The sequence below is a fragment of the Varroa jacobsoni genome, unplaced genomic scaffold (assembly GCF_002532875.2).
Source record: "Varroa jacobsoni isolate VJ856 unplaced genomic scaffold, vjacob_1.0 scaffold_80, whole genome shotgun sequence".
Taxonomy (NCBI): domain Eukaryota; kingdom Metazoa; phylum Arthropoda; class Arachnida; order Mesostigmata; family Varroidae; genus Varroa; species Varroa jacobsoni.
Window position 1 is genome coordinate 8,643 of NW_019212982.1, and position 21,508 is coordinate 30,150.

The 21,508-nt window shown below is 43.8% G+C and overlaps 2 protein-coding genes across 3 annotated transcripts in view; both read right to left on the reverse strand.

Annotated features, from left to right (window-relative positions):
- LOC111263638 (C1GALT1-specific chaperone 1) overlaps positions 1-16,793 on the reverse strand; it is a 25,266-nt gene extending 8,473 nt beyond the window's left edge. Inside the window, exon 1 of the mRNA XM_022838930.2 lies at positions 15,760-16,793. The gene's annotated coding sequence lies outside the window, so the exon portion shown is untranslated. The remainder of the gene's footprint in view (positions 1-15,759) is intronic.
- On the reverse strand, positions 303-16,929 carry LOC111263616 (F-BAR domain only protein 2). Of its 2 annotated transcripts, none has more exons than XM_022838874.2 (2): positions 16,788-16,929; positions 303-5,200 (listed from the first exon to the last, which is right to left on the reverse strand). In XM_022838874.2, the coding sequence occupies exon 2, from the start codon at positions 4,870-4,872 to the stop codon at positions 2,269-2,271; it is 2,604 nt and encodes an 867-aa protein (XP_022694609.1). In that variant the 5' UTR covers positions 4,873-5,200; positions 16,788-16,929; the 3' UTR covers positions 303-2,268. The 2 variants fall into 2 exon arrangements, with proteins under 2 accessions (XP_022694609.1, XP_022694599.1); XM_022838864.2 differs by lacking the exon at positions 16,788-16,929 and adding an exon at positions 15,756-15,890.
- Between the last annotated feature and the right edge of the window lie 4,579 nt (positions 16,930-21,508).

Here is a 21,508-nt window from a genome sequence, read left to right on the forward strand (position 1 = left end):
TATATATATTGGCGTCGTACAAAATATATTATGTACACTCTCAATTCTTGTTGTGTATATAGTTTTGTCGTTTGAGTCCTACCTGTTCGAGTCTTTTACTGCTGCTAATTATCGGTTAGTCGTTTGCGACCTCTATTTTCATCCTTTTATGATAGTAATTAATGATATAATCTGTTATACTAATTGAACTAGTCATCTGAATATGCTCCACTTGCCGATAATACCACCGTGGTCTGTCAATCTACTGAGAGAGCCCGGGAAGGCGATTCCCTGAGGGAGTTGTCGTCAGTGGGAACTCTGCGTTTACCCGACTACCGACAATAGATCCACATAGCAGCAGCACTACCATATATATATATGTCTTATGCTTATTAAGCGTTTCATGTTTAGTTGAATAGGGACCGATCGGTGTTCGGATGAATTGCATTCTGCAAGCGAATCGAAAATTACAGAGACAACTCTGTGATATTTCTCCGTTGTGTGCCGTTCATTCTGCGTCTTGCGCTAGGTTTTCCAGAACGCCCGTTCGTGTTTTTGTGTCAAGCTATATTTACAATGATATAATTGTATCGTCTCAGATTATAGCCGATAGCTCCACGATGCTTCTTTTGAGATAGATCACCACGTAATTTTCAGCTTTTGCTATATTTGTATAGGCTCTGTTGTCCTTTACTGAAATATCAAAAACAACATTTATTATGATCTCAGCAGAAGCTTCGTCTATTCGCTGTTCTTCGTGTTTGTTCGACGATGAACAAGTTGTTATGTGACGCTACTGCTGCTGCCTGGTGGTCCCGTAACCTTTTGGTAGAGTAGATGCGTCTGGCGTTGTTAGCTGCTACGCTACGTTCGAGAGACTGGCTAAAAAGAACGTACAAACATCGCGACTGAATTATCAATGGTAATTAGTCCAATTGCGTTTCGAAGCGTTTGGATAGAGTAAATAAATTGATCTAACAACGATTTGCAACAGGGCGCAGGATCTGTCGAGATTCATCGTGGCGCGAAAATCGTTGTCTCGTAGATGAATACGACATAGCTGAAGATGTCCACTGAACAGGTACGCGGCAGCGTTACATTTGCATCCGTTACAGGCCAATCAAAATGGTTACCAGGCCAAGGATAATAAAATAGCCACGTTGCTCGGAATCATGCGTTCATTCCTAGATGGGAAATCCGGCCAAATTGTTGCTGTCGCCATACACGTTTCGCTTTCTTCATGTGTATCTGTATGTCTATACTAAAAACAATGTCAAAAACCAACAGAAAAGAGCGTGAAACACATTTTCATAGTGTGACTAGCGTGGGCGTATATTTCTCAGCTGGTTATTTTTTTCATTTTCTACACGTGCGACATTTTTAGCTTTCTCTCACTGCCATTTTCGCCCACTTCCGTTTATCATTTTAGCAAAAATCGTTCTTTTGTCACGAGACACGCTACCCGCCCCATGTCATTATGTCTTGTTATTGGACGATCCTGACATATCGGGGTCAAAAGGTCAGCTAAACCTCGTATGCTTCCTTTTCTAGACCTAACGTTTCTGCGCATCCGGTCTACCATATTACTAATTCAGCTACTAAACTATACAGAAACATTTCCTAGGTTGTGTTACACTTAATAGTGTCTTTTTGAAGCTGACCGCAATTCCGTCTGACGCCGTACCCAGGTTAGCCGTTCCGCTATTCTGTGATATGAAGTGATACGTTTTCGCAACACCTTACTAGACGCACTATTCTAAACCTGTATAGGCACTATTCAGGTTTTCGGACGTTCATTGTATCAACAGGCCACATTCACGGCTCGCGTGTGCCTAAACTTGATCTTTGCATATGTATAATAGAATAGCTTAGGATCGAATATATATAACGCCAATAACATCTATTGTTGTCACAGAATTCGGTTATTGATAAATGGATCCGCCTCGCACGCAAGTAGGCACGATCTCAACTCTAAGCAATGGTTATGCACTTGACCCTGTCGACACGTTAGGTGCGCGTCCGCTCCAGGCGCATGCTTCATGGTAAGAACACAAAAGGAACGCCACCATGTCACGATTCTGGAACAGGGGTAGCAACTACGTATTTACTATTCCACCGCGTCACTCCCTTTTCTCGTTGTTCTGGACTCGTTTTGCGACGCGATCCTAAAAATCCTAAAAAGCTGTTATAAATTCGCTGACGCGTATCATCTTTGACGTCTGTTGTTTGCTTCCGCATCTCTCGTACGTCTCTCACCGCCTGTCCTTTACTGGCCTTTGCTCAACATCTTCACATAATGGCAGTATATCGTCCCGAAATAATTCGTCTCTTGATCAGTGACAGGCGATAGCCGCAGGCCGGAGCTAGTGTAAACGACGCGTCGCTAAAACAGGCGTCCTCGATAGAAAACGCTGCAGCGACTTCCCCAGGGGGATCGGAGAGCAGCGGCTCCTCGTGCTGGAAACGTGCTAGTATTGAACCGGCTTTAATGTTGGACACCTTCCATGAGGCCTTCTTGGCGGCGCTATTCCAACTGCAGGGTGGCTTCGAGTGTACGTTGCTCACAGAGGCGGTCGGGGGCAATGTGACCGTGACGAGACCGTTGCACGGTCGTTGTGCCCATCGATCCGTCGCGTTGTACAAGTAGTCCACCTTGAGGTCGGACTTGGCTGAGTCGCAGTTCCAGTAGGTGACGAGGTGAAGCGGAGCCAGCGAGGCCCCCGTACCTCCGGCCAAACTATACTTCATCAGATCAACGTTGAAGTAGGTCTGGCCGGGCTGGGCGTCGTATAGACGTTTCAACTGCGCCAACAGCTCGGCCATCTCGACGCGAAAGGTGCCCGGCTGATCTTCAAAGGCGTTCACCAGCAGCGAATTCGGCACAAGATTATCTGGCGGCAGATTGCCTAGAGAGAAAACAAGCTGAGGAGGACTGGGGTGCGACAGTAGCGCCCCGAGGATGCCTACCGGAAAGGACATCTTCATGTCGCCAAAGATGCGCACCTGGCACAGAGACTCCTCAGCGCCGCGGAACGACGCGTGAACGACTTCCTGGAACGCGACAGCTACAGGGATTGTGTCACCGTAGCCGAGCGTCAGGGGTGACGGGCCTCGTGAAAATCCCGTACCGCCACCGGTTGACACTGAGCCAATAGAGGTGACCGACTCGGCACGAGTCATCGGCGATGGTGATGACCGGTCGACGGAACGGCGGGATGGCGGCCGAGGTATGACGTTGGATCGAGGTAGCGTGGGAGGATGGTGCTGACTGAGCGCTTGTAGCGGCTGCGATTGGTCGGTGACTGGTGGCGTGCGATTTCCGTTGTTGCCGTTGAACTCAGGACTCAGCACTTGCGGAGTCATCTTCGCCGGCGGCGACACCAGTCGCGCCGGTTGCGCCAGCGGCAGGTTGCTCGATACAACAGCTTCCGAGATGGGTTTGATCTTGATCACAAGCTTCTTCTGGAACTCAGCTTCGTCATCGCTACTATCATCACTCGAACTATCCTCGTTCGAAACACCTGAAGTTGCCTTGTGGTGATGCGAGGCCGGAGCTGTTGATGCTGCCGGCGGCGGCGGAACACTGAAGCCATCTTCATCGACAAATGGAGCTGGACTCACCGAGGTGGCGAAGGCTGCGGAACCGAAGGACGACTGCTGCTGCTGCTGCTGCTGCTGCTGCTGCAGTAGCTGGTGTGTAGCATTGTTGCTGCTGCCCTGACTTCCCTGACCTCCGCTACCTACTTCGGGGCTGTTGTTGTCGCTCTTGCTGGTCGATTTATTCCGTCCGCGTAGGGTCAAGTTCCTACCCAAGAACTCGTACAGTGTTGACTGCGACGACTGGTGCGTGATGCCTCCATGCGGGTGCTGGCCATGATGTCCCATTGCAACGGTTGATCCCATTGTCACGCCGCCCATAGCATTTCCCGCAATGCCGCCTATACCAGCCACCGTCCCGCCACTGGCTGATGTCGCCATTGCTTGCTGCTGCTGGTGTTGTATACTATTCGCACTGCTACTATGGCTGGTGAGGCCACTCGCCCGGAACACGTCCTCCGAACTTTGCGAATGGAGGTGCGTACGGAGCAGCGAGTGGCTCGATAGAGGCGGGGTTGTGTCTTGTAATGGTTTGTGCGGCTCGGGTCGGTCTCGTCCTGTGCCACGATCAGCGCAGAAGCGCTCGAGCAACGCTTCGATACTTAACGAGTCGACATTACTTTGCAGATCGCTGCACATCGACGCGCACAGCGCATAGCTGTTCACCAATGTGTGAATATAATTATCGATGAAGCTCTTGATGGCACTGAGGTGGTTTTCCTCAAGAACCTGAAAGCGGGTGCAGGCCTCGCCCATCCTCTGTATAAAGATCAGCCTCGCCTGCTCGTAACGTTCGCCCTGCGTCCGAAAATCGTCAAGGGCCTTCTTGCGCTTCAGCTCGTTACCTTCGCTGCCTCCACTTCGGCGTGACTCGCACGCTTCGCGGGCTTTTGACAGTAACAGAGTATTCTGTTGCAGTGCTTGGACCGCTTCCATCGTTTGTGCCTCTTCATCCTTAATGGCCTTGTGTCGTCGATGTTGTTCATCGGCGTAGCGTACGAGCTCCTTGACAGAATCAGCTAACTGGTGCGCAAGCTGGGCATGCACCGAAGCCGCTTTTTCCGTCGAGCTACGCAAGGCCGCCCATAATGGCGCCACCGACGACGTGCTGCCGAGCAGACGTGACGAAGCGAGCTTGGCTAATAGCTTCGAGTAGCTCTCTTCGATTTGACTGCGTTCACGCACGAAGTCGACGAGCTCTTTGGCCGTTGCGTGACTTTGTTTGGCGTTGCGATAAAGCAGCTCGAATCCAGTGTTCCGGTCCCCCCAGAAGTGCTCCCGGAAGTCGACTGTCATCGTGAATTTAGTGATGGGGCTGACGCCTTATCAGATAAATGAAGTCAATTTTCAGTTTTTTGAATTTTCTGTGGATCTTTTCACTTGATCTGTGGATTATTATCCGCCTGTTAGTAAGTCGTCGGGGCTGGTGCCGTGGCTGCCGTTGTGATTGGTGCTATTGAAGATAAGAAAGAAAAAGTTTTTCGGAGGTTTCTTCTTTGGAGAACATCGACGGAAGACGGGTGCGCGGACGCGGAGGACCCTGGAGGGTTTCTTCCTGGGCACTCCGGTCAGCTTGTTGATCGCCAGATGCCGGCGGTGATAATATGAGACAGGTGTTCTGCAACTACATGAGAAACAACAACAACAACAACAACAACAACAGTTCTGATGAACGTGTACCGCTCGGCTCGATACAGGATGCACGACACTTTTTTAGAACAGTATTGTTGTAAGTCAATACCGAATGATATCCGCTAAGTGATGGGGCCTAATGTCAATGGGGCAAGTATACTGGGAAGTAATGATATCCTATAAACTGCATCTCTACAATGTTCTTGTCACTTCAAAAAGTATATACGTTTACTCTAACGGTAGTTTTTAGCTTGTTACATAGATTTAGTACAGCTGAGCAACAGAAGCTCAAGCATTATGACGAGCAGTCTCCACAGTTGGCCAAAATTACTACGGAGATCAGTATTTCATCGAATTGAAGACAAAAGCCTATATAGAATATGGTCTGGAATAAATAGACTAATGATCTGTACGAAGCAGACGCATTTTAGAACGTCAGTAGGGCGGGAATCGACCAAATCTATAAATAGTCTACATAGGGTGTTCAGCGTAGCATCCTCACCAACGAAATCAAACGGCGATTATCCTAATTCAATTCCAGTGAGCATCACCTAACTCGAATTACAATGGGCCATTTAAATTCTACGAAAAACAAGCTCGGGTAACCACTCGTATCGTCGATAAGGGTTGATTATAATTAATACTATACAGTCAATTGCAAACAAACTGGAGGACTCCTGTAAAACAGTTATCGACAGCCATTCAGAATCGGATACCGTAAATGATACGTATCTTACGTGCCAACTATCATCAGCGCCACCGTTGCTACACCGGCTGTCATGAAATGCATAGGGGCGTACACGTTGAAAGGACGATTAGAATAAACGAAGCCATCGCACTCGATGAAATAAATATTAAGCTCCGTATGCTAGCGTTCCGTAACGTGAACACCCAATACAAATCGACAGCACTACTAGCTTCATTTATCAGTAAGGCGTTCATAAGTTCCGTACGGCAAAACTGGACAAAATCTACAACGAGAAAAACTCCATACAATGCAGACCTCCATGCAACGAAGCCGTGTTTTAGTTGAAACGATAGGCACACAAGGGGACGAAACCCGAAATTGTGTTACCGACCCAGATAAAATCAGCGGCGACAAAAATACTCTTTCCGATAACAAGAAGTTACCACATAGAATTGTAGCTTGTACCGATGTACGCATATATAAGATCCACAAAGCTCCGTAAGTATCTGCAATCGACGCCACTAATATATATATATATATATATATATAGCGTGGCATTCGAGTTACGTCTGAAAGTTAGAACTCGATAGCAGTAAAACGTGCTAACAATGTTGGAATAGTTTATTCAGGTTTCAAATAGGTCTTGAAGATGAGTGGTGATTTGTGTAAAAAATCGCTACATTTGACAGTTTTATTACGATAGAAAAAAGCCCAGCAGCCGTCCAGGCCTATAAAAGGAACTGAGCAGTTTATAGTCAGGACGCGTAAGCGGAAAAAAGTGGCCCTTTCATTCTAAAGAAATTAAACGTGAAAGATACTCCTTATTGGCGGTCGACAAGTTACGAAAGAGGTTGATGACGAGAGTTGAGCACGACCAACCCGTGGGTCGTAAGCGTGGTATCGCCAAGTAACTAAACACCAATCAACAAATAGTTCTAAAAAAGTCAACTAAAAAAAAAGTCAACTAAAAAAAAAGGCTCGATGTTTGGATGTAAAGTAATTTACCTGATCATCTGTGCAACTCTACAGAAACGCAACAAGATCGAGTCATTATTAAAGCGATTGACAGCGGGCGATCTACAATAAATTACATCAAATAATCATATGCTCCACAATCTGTTGCCGAACAGTGAAGCGGTGGTGTACGCTTTGGTGGAATCGTTCGTTATCAGTTACTACCGTTTAGCAAAACCATTGACTCGTACTTTGACCGTTAATGACTAACAGGGTTGCAATAAGCCAATGAAAAGGTCTGACCGGAACTGATACGGAACCGAAAGGGCGTCCTTTTTTTCGCCATGACAATTGCAGACTACGACCCGGCGGAAGTTCGAAAAGCTTCATTGACGGTGGATGTATTAAGATTGAGAAGTTTCAATCTATTCACCGTCTAGTTCAAACCGTCAGGCTATGTATTTGTTTCGGTCTCTGCAAGACGCTCTCAGTTGTGTTGATTCAGCTTCAATAAAGGGATACTCGTTACAATTTGCCGTCCAGAAAACACAGAAGTTTTGCGCCAGAAAAATGGCGAAGGGTCACGGATCAAAATGGTTAATGGTTAATTTAATCATATTGTTTTAAAACAAGAAACGTTTGCTTTAATTTTAACCTGTATGCAGCCAATACGTTTCCCTTTTTAAACTCGCAATAGAGTGTTTGAAAGCTTTAGTTAGCGGAAGGAAATTGGTTATGTTTAATCTTGTTGAATCAGATCCGATGTTTAATCTTCCGCGGAGTTAATCGCTAACACACACACACACGCAAACAGCGAGAAGAATGCAAAAAAAAAAACATAACAAATCGCTATGATCAATTGGTAGTAATGTGAGTTGCCAAAAGTGAGCTTCGTAGCTACCTGCATCAACATTCATTACCGTCAAGTTAACCTTAGTTCGCTCTCCCCCCAACCGTCTAAATGTCCTACTTTTATATATAATAAAAAAAAATTTTAAGCACTGGGTTTCTATGACATCGACTTCGTGTTTATTTATAATAAAGTAACAATCGACCAACTAAGAACATATTCACAACTGGCTAGGGTTACAAAAGTACTGCTAACGATTACCATTCTCCTTTTATATATTTTTTCGTTTTTAATAAAGATGACTCATTCTTCCAGTTAGTTGTAATCCACAAATAGTTGATCCTAAAAAGAGGTCAGTTTTAGAAACAGCGTCTGACATATTTACGCTGAAGGGTACAGTAACAGCCTCGAGTAGAAAATATCTACACAAATATAGCTGTCAGCCAGAAGAATAACAGAAGACCACCGACGGCCTGTTTTCACCGGGCCTGCGTAACCTATTAGACACGTATTTGGTTAAGAGCGAATCGTTGTATATTCATACGCCTTTTCCCATAAAAAGTCACCTCTCGGAGAAACATCACTTAAAATAATAGCATACCGGTTCAGGATAAAATTCTTAAAATTGGAGAAATATCCGTACATTTCTTGACGCTAAACTTCATTATAGCCCAGACTGCGGGTAGAAACAACAACAACAATACCTATTACTATCGCGAGACCGTATCTGTTCACGTAGAATGTCTGTAATTACCGAGGGTTGCACGGGCAAATTGGAGAAATGCGTACGAGCAATATTGGAGTAATCGCAAATTGAATAATAGCGTTTACTGACTAACAAAAGATGTCACGGAATAGGACCGGACTCGGTCTCTACGTGACATTATTTTTTTAGATTTTTATCACTCATTTTCTAAGTGATCGCAGTGCCTGCTGTATGAGTGGGCGGCCAGCCATAAGAGATACTGAATAACTCATTATTAGTATCTATTTTCAATGCCAGTCTTATTTTAATAGATGAAACAACAAAACCTGTATTTGATGCGCGTTAAGTGATTGGACGGGACAAGTTCTCTATGTAATAATGCAGCGAATTTTTACGTAAATGAATCTAAATCAACTATATTCTTTATATCACTGAAACTTCCCATGCATCTCGGAGTCGTGACTGGACACCACCTCTGTAGTTGGTTTCGCGCAATGAAGGCCACCGCAAAGGCCATTCTGTACGTCTCCGACTGGAGATAACAACCATGTGGCAGAAATGATCATTATTGCTTTAATTCCTGAAAGCCTATAGGTTTCCTAGGACAGAGAAAAAAAGGTCGTCGTTACCGTAGAGCATGTGTTTTCCCATATATCTTGACCGTCTTCGAGAGTAGGGGATAGATTTTTATCATCGATTACTACCGATTGACTTTCTTTTGTCTCCTCCAATCGCTCTGGGGATCTTCACGATAATACCCGTTCTATCTACTGCGATCCAGGCACCTGTCGAATACTCTCTCGCTATTGCTCATCAAATAACACTGGCACATTGAAAAACTGAAACAGTTAGCGCCATCGCCTTTCACGATCGACAGTAACTATAACGGGTGCAGCCGGACCAAGGCGTCACAAAATGACGGAGCTCTGACACTTGTAAAGGGCCCTTAAGCTAAGTCAGTGATTGCGGTTGATGTGCAATAGGTCTTAGTGGTCACCTTGGTGCCAATGTAAGAGAACGTTATCTTGCCTAGCAACCATAATAATGATGTAATTGGAAAAAAAGCTACGTTCTACTGTGGCCGCATTTGAAAATACGTGTTTGTTGACTAAAGCAACACAACAGTTGGTCGACACTTACAGACACCCCTACGCCATTAAATAATATTACTATGATCTCTATGGTTGACGTTCGTTTCTTACTGGCCAAAATATTCGAAGGACCTTTCACTTTTTTAAAAATTCCTGGCGGTGACTATGATGCTATGAAGCCAAATTATGGGTTAATTAGCGGTCATTTTTCAGCCCCTCCCTCAATATAGAAGGAATGTACTATTAGTAATGTGCAATATTTTCACCGGCTATTTTTGATATGCATGCACACGCGTATAAGTACTACAAAAACATTAACAAACTTTAATTTATACAGAACGACCCATCTATCGAGTGTCAACCATACTATGTACACTGCGGATACTTAAGGGTTCTTCACGTTCGGATCATAATTACAAGAAGATTTTTTAGACATAAAAACAAAAACGCTAGGTTGACAATGTGAACCCAAATAAGCACGATGAAATGATTGTGACATGTTATATCGACAAATCCGTGATTTTTAAAAATTTGTTTGCACATAAATTCATCTTTGCCTACCCAAGTGGGGTTGATAGGTTAGAAAAGCATATTCTATTCTCTCGTTCCCTCTCATATATATACATATTATATATATATATATATAGGCAATGTTGGATGAATAATTGAATATAAAAGCATTTTCAATACCTTAAAACTGTACAACGTTCAACTTTGCGTGTTGTTCTGCAAGAAGAGATTTTTGTTTAGCCTATTATCAGTCTGGTCGAGTTGCAATCAATCGGTAGTGCATAATAGAAACGCATGTTTCTAGTCGAACAACTTCAGACTGTTTCGAATAAACGTGAATGAGCCTGACAGTATTTAACGATAGCGGGCAATTTTTGGGAAGGTTCTCCCATCGAACAAAATCATCGTGACAAAGTATAATATCTAGAAGAAAATAGAAAGCAATTTACATGATGAAGACTGTTAAAAGAGGATTTAGTTTTAAGCCACACAGAGTCTTCTGAACGTCGTTTTGTTGCCAGGTATCTGTGTGAAAATGACTGCTAAAACAGGCAACAGTTCGGGGGATTTTACTTTAGGGGCTCATCTTCTAGGTCTAACAGGGGCAGATGTACCATATAAAATGGCTACTTTCGTACGTACAACCTGTCTGAAAAAAGCCATATCTGTTTATCGTCGAGTTGAAGCTGAGTAGAAGCACCACATAGAACGTCTAGCGTATAATGTTTAATAATAAGTATTTCGAACTTCTGGCGGAACTTTTACGACTATGGGATAAGGCTAGAATAAGATTAGAAGAGACACACAGGCCGGTTGCTTGGGCCGAATCATAATTGCTTAAAATCTACACTAGAATAATAAATCTTGATTTACGTTTGGCTGAAACATTTACCTCACTCACAAGGTATGTACTAAATGTAAATGTATTACTTGGAAAGTTTTAAACACAACACTGATCCAATCTGACGAACAAAAGCGTTGTATCACGCTTATTTGCTGAGTGTATGATTATTACCCCCCCCCCCCCCCCCGCTGAATGTATTGGAATTAACCCTGGTTAGTGCACACTATTTATACCGCCATTTTCAAATTTGTCACTCACGTATGAAAAACAGACAGTTTCTAACTATCTAGTGAATAAATCACGCTATTCCAACCATTGCCATTGACGCAGAAATAATGGAATAATAATAACACTCCAACGAAAACTAGGATGCTCTTTTTTTGCCTATAAATCCAGCAGCGAGAGCCACCAATTGTTTACATACGAGGCGGTAGCGAGTGGTCCAACTTGCTCAGAAAATAAACATAATTCCAATAATAGTTATCTCACGCAGACAAATGATGAAACTGAAATAATTAATAATAAGTCTGTTGTAATGTTTTTTTTATGTAAGCCTTCTCCGCAGTATAGTCTCTCTTAAGGTCACTAATTTATAGAAATAGTGCAGAAAAAATGGTAATATGGGCATAGTAGTTTAGCGGTTAAGTATCAAGCTGAATAGAGAAACTCGTGAGCCAGTGACTATTGAATTAATGAAGGGTTTTGATTAAAAGCACTTTTATACAGTGAAGAAAATAGATTTAATGAAGGTGATCGAGATCTTACAACGACGCTATGCGTATGACAAAGTGATTTTGTTGAAACGGGAACCGATCAAAATTTAAAGAAAGTAATCAACGACTATAGTTCAATAATAGTATACCAATTTGTCTGCATAGGTGCGTCCAATTAAATGACTCGTAGGTAGCTCGGTAGTAAAACGGCTCGAATGTCGCGAAATCCAGGAAAACGAAGGCAATGGTGTGCGCTATATGCTGCTTAAAAATACTTTCTTTGTTTACTATCGACTATGTAAATTCTGTTTTATCAGCGCACTAATGTATGACGTTATAATACCTCAGAGACGTGTGTCAATTACCACTCGTAGTATAGGTCTAGCCAATAGTAGATAACCATAATATAAATAAAAATAACCATAATACAAATAAAGTGACTAGATTGATTAAATTTTGAGCATTTTTGATCGATTAGTAATGACGTAGATTTCCCATAGATATCTCAATGATTTACGGCAATTATCCTCAACGAGTAGACAGAAAGTACGCCTCAATTGTCTTCAGGAAGACTAGGTTTCTATTCGAAAGGTGCACATTTGGGATCGTTCCGAGGCATACGTGTAAGGAGCTGTTTTTTTTTTATGAAGCTTTACCACATCTGTACGTATAATTGCCTTTGGTAAGAAAGCGAAATTATCACCAAATTTTTTGCTTGGAATTTTTTAGTACAGATATTAATCATTACGATACGTTTAAGGGAAGACTTCACCACAATATAGGTAAAGGTTCATGCTAGGCATTATCCAACTAAAAAAAAAAAAAAAAATCAGAACGTCGCCATTTGCTGAGGCAAAATCTCTGTAAATTTCCTGTTTAAGCAGCAAAACGATATGGTCAAATATAGCTAGGCACGAAACAGATCGTAATTTAACCGGCGATGATAAGCAAACAAGATTTCCTATTCAACGGCCATAGGATCGCGGTACCTGTTTTCTTCTGCCGTTACTCGTCCGAGCGGATCGAAAGCAAAGAAAGACGGCCAAAAATTATACAGTTATTCATATCCAGGTGCTTAAATCACTGAAAGTAACAACATATTAGGGCCATAAGGCTCAAGGCTTACGCAGCAATCACAAGCACGACACAATATGGCTGCGGAGATATTTTTAACAGTCTTAACAGGCAAGCGCCCAATATAACGCCTTTATTTGAAGCTTGTTATATTTCTAAGGGTGTTTCCAGTATGTAACACCCTTTAGAATTATACTGTGTTTATTATGTCCGTCAATGTGCTCACTACATTTTCGTCTAAGGTGTCCACAGCCATGCAGTTACTTAAGTAGTGAGTTCAAAAGGCCTATAAGTTAGCATGATTCCATCTTATGTTAGGCTAAATTTTCGTCAAGTGAAATGTAATATGCTAGTACCGACATTTTTTCCATCGATAAGAACGTAGAACCTACATCAGAAAATACTTAATGCTGTTTTTACCGCAATTTCTTAAACATCATAGCTGTACTCGATCGCGCCAGTTTCTGAAGACTTTACTAACGTCAAATTATTTACAATGGTCACTATGGTTAATAGAATTCGCATTGAGTATATCAACCTAGTTAAAAATGGCCGTTGGGTTGAGGGTTTGGTCACTTTCAGTCTAACTATGAATCTGGGCCAAGGGTGCGACGCCAACTGAATTAGGCTCCTATTACTTCCCACAGCCGGCATGATTTCACCCTGTCAGCTTGAAACTTTCGCAATTTACCGGACTCTAAACGCTGTGGCAATGGAACTTTGACGCGATAGATGAGTCTCCACAAATCCAAATTCAGAGAGGTACGTTAGGCGACAGTGTCGTCAATCGTCGTAATTGGACATCCCGTAGTTAACCGCTTTGAAAGCCGGTTATCAATAAATTTATTAAGCCAGAGAAAACAACGATCATAATTTGTTATCGAAAATATTTTGTGCTTCAAAATAAGATTTCAACATATTGCGGTGTACATCGTACATAGCAACATTGTCTACAGTGCTTTAAGGGTGCGACAGTTCATGTATTTTCAGCCATTCAAAGAGCGCACTTTTCTGTAAGAGCAACTCACGTTTACTCGAGCCATTTATTTATATACGTATATGTTGAAACATCCCGAGAAGTATGGATTCTTAGTGAATGAGGAAAAAAAAAAAGAAGAAGACCTAACATCGTAGAAGAACATAATTGTACATCGGTATATCTTCTTGAGTCAAGTTGCCAGCAGTAGAACATACATACATACATACATACATATATACTCGTCACCCAATGGCGTCGCAATGATTTAGCCGACCTAATCCCCCCCCCCAATACATTACCCGCCAAAAATGCATGTTATGACATGTGACGACACGACTAGTGCTAGGGCTGCAGAATTTAGCTGCAGTGTTTCCAATGGTCGTGGATCTTGCTTAAGCCTAGGCAAACATAAAGCAGGTGCACTTCTACGAAAGAGGTTATTTAAATTTAAGACGCTTGTTTCTCGATCACGTAAAATAAACGGCGCCATTAAGTGAAAAGCTGGTACAACAAACAACGATGAAAAAAAGTTACGTAGCCACTGTGAGCTAATATGGCTTCGATGTGACACCATCCACCTCCCCTTAGCCCGCGAAATATAAAAACCGAGTGACATAAATAACGAAAGGAAACAAACGAATGATAGCGTTCGCTGTTTTCATTTATAACTAACGACAGACAAATTTGCAATAGGACTGACATATGCTTCAAGATAAATGCATTAGTTGAAAATTGACGCAACCAACCCATGGAATACCCAGTGAACAGTCTACAGATCTTTCCTTTTATTCGTCTAAAGACGTGCCTAAATTAAGTACACTATAGAAGATAAAAATAAAAGGAGACGCGAAGACATGTGAGATAACGTGATACAGTACAGACAGAAGATGTCGGGACTACTTCCAGCAAAACGAAGTTGCGATTTACTTGAGCCAATGAGCATGCAATTCGTCGATCTGTCTGGTGGCTGGCAATAGCGTCTAGGGTGCTCAAGTCTAACTGTGAAAATCTCTGCATTTATTTAGCTTATCTCTACATAGTACTTGGCGTTCAAATTTTGATCGCACTCTACAAAGTAAGTAACGGTGTGCGTGTCACTCGGTACGGGACTATACTCAAATGCGAGGTTGTCAGAGGCTTATTTCTTCCGAAAAATAAATGCAACAATTCGTGGCTGATTATTACCAAGATTATATTTCATTGTGCTTTAATGAATATCATTGCTATATTATAATAACAATGAAAAAACACGTACGCGGCTTCCTTCAGTACGTTAACTTCAAGATTATGCAGACAAACACCTAAAATTACGTGCCGTTGATAAGGTTTCGAATCCACGACTTTTGGACGCTGACACAATATATTAAGCCAGCGAGGATTTCCATGTTTGTACAGCTTATTACAAACATCGACATCACCTCTCAGGGATAGCAAGTGCAACATCGTAGAAAGTCAAAGTTACATTCATTGCAAACTTCCATCAATAGCCCATCGATATTGATAGACACTATAGATTCCAAGTGAATATGCGCAAGTTCTTTACGGCTCAAGCAAAGACCTTTCAACTATTCAGAGTATTCAAGTTTCAATGACCAACCCAGTAAAACAGTTGTGATAATGGCGACAGTGGCTCAGCTGTCCCGAAAACATCTATGAGATTCTAACTCTCGGTTCGTAGAATCAGAATCCTAGAAAATCTAGGAAAGAGCTTTTTTTTTTATAGTCCTCGCCGCCTGTACTTCAGTGACCTGATCGTAAGGAATCTCTCTATTATAATAATAATAATAATAACGATAAGAACAAAGGATCAACATTGAACAGCGACGTAAATACCCGAGATGACCGGATTATGTCGAATACTAGATAATAGCGAAGCAAATAAGTTGAGGTTGCGGCGACAATGGATAAGTTGCTGAATCATTGAACAGCTGGTTGGGATGATGCACAATAACCGAATAATAGATCGCACAAATTAGTGTCGTGATAACACTACATTTAGCACTATCCCTTTAGCTAGGCCGATTTACTGTAACTTAGCCATAACAGATAGATACGTAAGTTGAATCACTTAAATGGTGTTCTTTTGTGAAAAGAATAGCACCTCTCTAAATGAACGTGAGAAGTTATGGTAATCTCACCTACGTGGTAGCTCTGTAATCAGTTTTCATCCCCGTCACACTAGCACAATTCTTCATGGATTTATCACACACGACAGCCCGTAACTTAATCACTGATGAGGACGTGCATTTACCAACAGAATAATAATCAATTGCAATTGAGTTTCGCGGCATCGCATATGCTGGAAGGCGAACACTTAACGATGATCCACCCGTCCAGCTCTTGCCAGGTACTATTTACGCAGAATCCGTTTCAAAGCGGCGGCGGCGGCGGCGGCGGCGGCGGCAGGTCATCCACGCTACCCATACGCACGCGCGCGCCACCCAACAGACATAGTAAAAAAGCAGATATAAATTTCTCAACCTTGGGCGAAAAGTCGATTTACAACGTTTGGCGAAGCAGCGCCGTTTCCGTTGCGTTTAAATAGCCGACATTTAATAGGCACTATTGCTACGCCAGCTGTCGGTCGTCTAACATTCTTCCGATTGTTAACTGCCCCTTCATGTTCATCAATAGTTGGAAAGCACTGAACTAATTTCGCCTTAATGCACAGACAGATGGTAACTGTTTTCACCGGCTTCTGGTGAGAATAAAATAGTAACTATATCTCAAGGAAGCAACCGTGCCAGCGGTGTCAGCCCTCACACAAATGAAAAAGAACTTCTGAAGCCATCCAACTGAGCCTGAGGCCGATCAACGAAAGTTCGCTTGTTTGTGAGCCAATAAGTAAATCAACTCATCCTACGCTAACATCTCACACGATCAGTATCAAGGACGAGTAAAGTCCCTAATGTCTTATCGCTGATTTCATAGGGCGCGGCGGTCCGGGCCCTTTTTGGCGTGCCGTGTACCGGCTCTGTAGAGGTACCGCCTAACAACACATGATGATCGTGTTACGTAATGCTACATTAGCATCTACATAGCATGCTTATCGTTGGTCGATGTTGGTTAATTTTCCTGGTGTCACCCATAATCTATAGGCAAATTGGCCTAGCGATGGCCTACTGATAATTTTTAAACACAAGCTTCACGCCGCTTGTTTTTGCACCTACCTACTCCTGGCCGTACTGGAGCCGTTGCTGGATGAGGAACGACGTCCACCCGTTAATAGGTTCGCTGTTGTCGATCCTGCAGCTGTCACCTGAATTTCTAATTTCCTTTGTTATTCCGGTGTTACCGCCGCTGTAGGCATCGTTCAGCACCAAAATGGTCGTGGCCGATAGAACTTCGATGTTTAGCTCACTTGACAGATGCGCGTAAGAACCCCAAGTAATGTGTACAATAATGGCAGTTTCGTACAGAAAAGAAATCAGCCGTTGCGATAGGTTGTCGAAGATTGAATTGGAATAAGCTTCTTTGGATCACGCATTTGCATTATAGTTAGTTCTTTGTAGGCACTCATACGTAAATAAATACAATTTATGAGACTGGACACTGTTTCCAACGAAGAACTCGTCTTTTTTTCGCCGCTCTATGTAGATCTCGAATAGGTAGGTAGATGCTGCTATTCCTTTTGTTGCTCTATGGGTGACACACCATGCGTTGTTGGCCATACATTGCTTTGGCCTTAAAATTCACTCAACAATGAATCACTGACCAACCCTTTCCAGACGATTTGTTTTCGCCATTAGACATGCGCTAGGGCGACAACAGCGAGGGATTGCAACTGCTGTAAATTCGATTCTCGTCTGCTGCTGTGTTATGCTTTTTTTTTTTTTTTTTTTTTACTGTTGCTGTTGTTATGATTCTTGCCTGTGGATTTCGAGGTTAAGAGGTGGTTACCAATTGTCGGTTTTTTGGCCAACGATGCCCATTTATCGCTAGCGACGCCGTTTATCTCTCACCGCAAACACACCTACTGCCGATTCACTGGCTGGCTGGCTGGCTACCTCTCGATCAGCGCTAGTCACATGGAATAAATGAATAACATTTGATGCATTCGCTAGTAGAGGAAGAACCGGCCTCTTAAAAGCTGCCTTACCGTTGTCTCTCCCGCTAGGAGCAACAGCTGCTGCTCGTTCTGCGGTTGACTGCACCCTGCCACAATGCTCTAGTCTATTTTGACGTTCCCCTCAATTTAGCTAGTCTTTTTCGCTTTGGTGAGAGTATGGACAGTCGAGCAGACAGACAGAAAGACAAGCCAAAAGGCAGCCAGGTAGACAGGCATGCAGGCCAACATTGCTGTAGAACTATTCTATTTTTGTAGTTCGGTCATCTAGCTAACTCAGTCGGCGGGAAGCACAGCACAATGCTGCTAGCCGTCGAATGCTGCTGTTCGCTACGAAGTCGCACTTCTGGCAGAAAATACCTACACAGACAGAGATAACGATTTTACGGTAGTGGCATCATTGGCAGCGCTGACAAAATGCAAAAATGATGGTCTAACAGTTGTTGGCAAAAGCAGAATCGTCGATTACCATCGCCGGCCATTCTCTCTCATTTGGTTTCAGTATAAAAATGTATGACTCAGTACGTTTCTTCCATTAACAACTATTTCCTTCACCCAGTTGATTATACTGGATACGAGATCTGACTAGCCAGATCAAAATTGAGCAAATCTGACGATACCTAAAGGCCTCTTCTACATCAGCAATCGTAACAACAACAACGACTCCACGCCTTCAAACGACAAGAAACCTCATCGCCATCTATAATCCAAGAGGCTGTTCCGTCGAAGCTTTTAACCTCTTCTCTTCTTTAGGCTGTATCAGTGATGGTAAACACAGCAGAGCTTCTAATTCGAACGGCCAATATATGATGTACATTTAGGCCGTTTGTCGGTAACGCAATACTGTTCCTCGCAGACGATCTGCCTAGTCGCCTTCACCACGGCCATCGTCAATCATATAGCATTGTCCGTCTCTGGTTATCGATTACTGATTTCGTACGTAGCGACCTGCTGCTATAGCAGTTGAAGCCCCCGTAGCTGCGACTCGCGGTGCTGTATTCCTCTAAGCGGCGGCAACTGCTCCCGGTGCTGGTGGATGCTACTTGGTTGTCAACAACAGCCGTCTCGGAGCTCTCACCCTATCACCAGTTGCCATTACCACCCCGTCCCATTCTTCACCATCATTGCCTTCATCATAACATTCATCATCATCATCGAAATAACCATGAGAACAGCAACCACTATTCTCCTATCACTTGATTATGTTCCACACAAACGCACACACGCACTACGAAAGACACTATTCAATGATGCTGCTGCTGCTGCTGCTGCTGCTGCTGCTGTCGTCGTTGTGGTGGCGATAGTGATGCTGGAATTGCTGCGAATGCTGCAACTCTTCACCCGTACAGGTACACAGTTGACGATCTTTCGTGCTGCTGATGTTATTACTGTTCAATAGTAGCGATTGGCGCTGAGAGTCTGATCGGGCTCGCTCGTAGTTGTTTGATATGGAGTTCCCCGCCGTACAGCGTCACATGAAGCGATACAGTTCTCCTGCTGTGGTTCGATCGCTGTTACTTGGTTCTGTTAGTGTGGCGAGAAGCTGCCTGACTGGTTCCTCGTTTATTCGTTACTTCTTCCTCTCACCCCTTTATTGCTAGTCGTCGTACCAGACGCCGTCAGCTCTTTCCACAAGCGCCGCACTCGACCGCCAGTCGCGCCAAGCTGGTTCGTTGTCTATTTTATCGGCGAGTGGTTACTAAGAAACGGAGACGCAGGCAGGAAAGTGTTAGATGACGGCGACTGCACAGATACGTATCATAGCCCGCCGAATAGTGGCCATCGAATACTCGGCTTGAAAGGGTCCCCCCTTTTACCACACTAACTGCTATCTAAGTCAGCAATGACAACAGCGGCATGAACGACACTACTCGCTCCGCTCCTGAATCCACCACCACTGGCTAGTGACAACGGCGTCTGGAAACGGCCGACGCGCGACGGATGCGGTGTTCACCAAGCAACGGGCACCAGCATGACTGTCATGGCGGCGCCTATTGTTGTTTCCAGTAGCAAATATTTGGTTCCTTCCGACGTTGCACCGGTTCACACTGGATGGCTCAAAGCTAGCGAGTTGTGACTGAGTTATTGACGCCAGTTGGAGTCGAACTCGAATAAAACGATCAGCTCCGCTGCTGGTTTTGCTGTTAAAGCAGCCGCAGAAGCAAAAGGAAACAAGTAGTAATTACTGTTAATAACTGAGTTCAGCCGAAGCTACCGGCCGCTGGTCATAGTTTGTGTGAATAGATCCTAATGCTGGATTTTTCCTCGTTTGGGTCCAAAAGAAATAACGCTTACTTTGGCTGTAGCTGTGGCTCGTTGCCTTAGTAGAATGACTGGCTGCGAACGAAAGGGAACATAGTATGAATTGCGAGCGTTGGAATGTACGCTGACAGACAGTTAGCGCACTAGCTACAACTTTAATACGATGGGAAACTTCGGACTACGCCATCTTACGATCGTCGTTTGACTTCGTCTGCCCGACTATGCGGTTATTTATAGCCGCTCGGTAATTCACCTTTAGGACGCATAGACATTTTCTACTTTCCAAACAATACCCGATGCCACTGTTTTTGATTAGTTTTATTAACGCGCCTGGTGTTGTTCTTTACATTACGTTACGAGCCCATACAGAAGCGTTGCTGGCGCTATCGCTGTCACCGGCACAGTTCGGGGAACGGGTAGAGAGATAACTATTACTCGGCGCACCTCGCTATAGATATCCTCCATTCGCTTCACTCCTTTGCGAGTCTAGCCAAGCCGAACTGCTCTTTCGTAAGCAGGCCCCGGCGTACTCATCGTTGCGCTACAACTCTAGCGACAACGTGAAACGATACGCAAAGAATGGCCAAGTCGAAATGCTGCAGCAACAGCGAGAACGCGGCTGACAAACTGTCACAGTAGCGCTAAGCAACGAATTAGCGGACGTTTTCGCAATTGTTGCTTTTCTAGCGTTGAGTGAAGCTGTCGTCTTGCAGTGAAAGCGGACTGCCAGTGCCGTTACTGTCGTCACCACCACATCGGGAGAGGGGCAGAGAGCAAGGGCCATGCCGACTGGTGGAAGGAGAGAGGGATAGTGCGCCCGTCGTTGGAGGAGTGAGGTGGACTGCGCAAGCGGAAGCTATCCATAATTGTTGACTGTCCAATGCGACGGAGCATCAATTAGGCTAAATCAGCTTGTCGCGCCAGGCTGCGAAACGGCTGTGGCGCTGACTGTTTCCCGCGGGCACCGGGACTACAACCGTCTGCTGTCAGATCAATGGGAGAGGACAGTCAGTGGGCGATGTGATTGGGTGTCGGCGGTGTTGACATAAGGCTAGGGGGAAACGTTCGTGTATAGCAGACGACGCTGATCCGATCTGATCTGATCTGATCTGCTCTGCTCTGCTCTGCTCTGCTCTGCTCTGCTCTGATGCAGCAAACAGGGCCAAGTCAGTAAAAAAAGATAGAAACTGATCGATTGGATAGAAATTGCGCCCCAGGGCCTCGATAAGTAGAGAAAAAGAGGAGTCGTTCTGCCTCTCGCAAAAGGGCTAAATTCATTTGTACGTGCGGCCTGAATACATAAAAAAAATCGATATATGAATCGGATAATTAGTATTATTAGACTGAAATTAGTAAAGATATGATCTCTATGTTGGTTCGAAAATTATGCTTTTTTTTTAATTATATTATACTACATGATTTTAATTAAGAGCTGTTTAAAATCTATTCAGTTGTCTTGAGGTGTTTTTGTGGAAGATATTCAGTAGTAAAACTGGGACATAAATCCACGTTTGAATTTTCTCACGCGAAGGACTAGAAATAATAAGAATTTGGAAAATCTTT

Bases quoted from the DNA above. Each gene is read 5' to 3' on its own strand.
- LOC111263616 (XM_022838874.2), bottom strand. From the start codon at position 4,872: ATGACAGTCGACTTCCGGGAGCACTTCTGGGGGGACCGGAACACTGGA.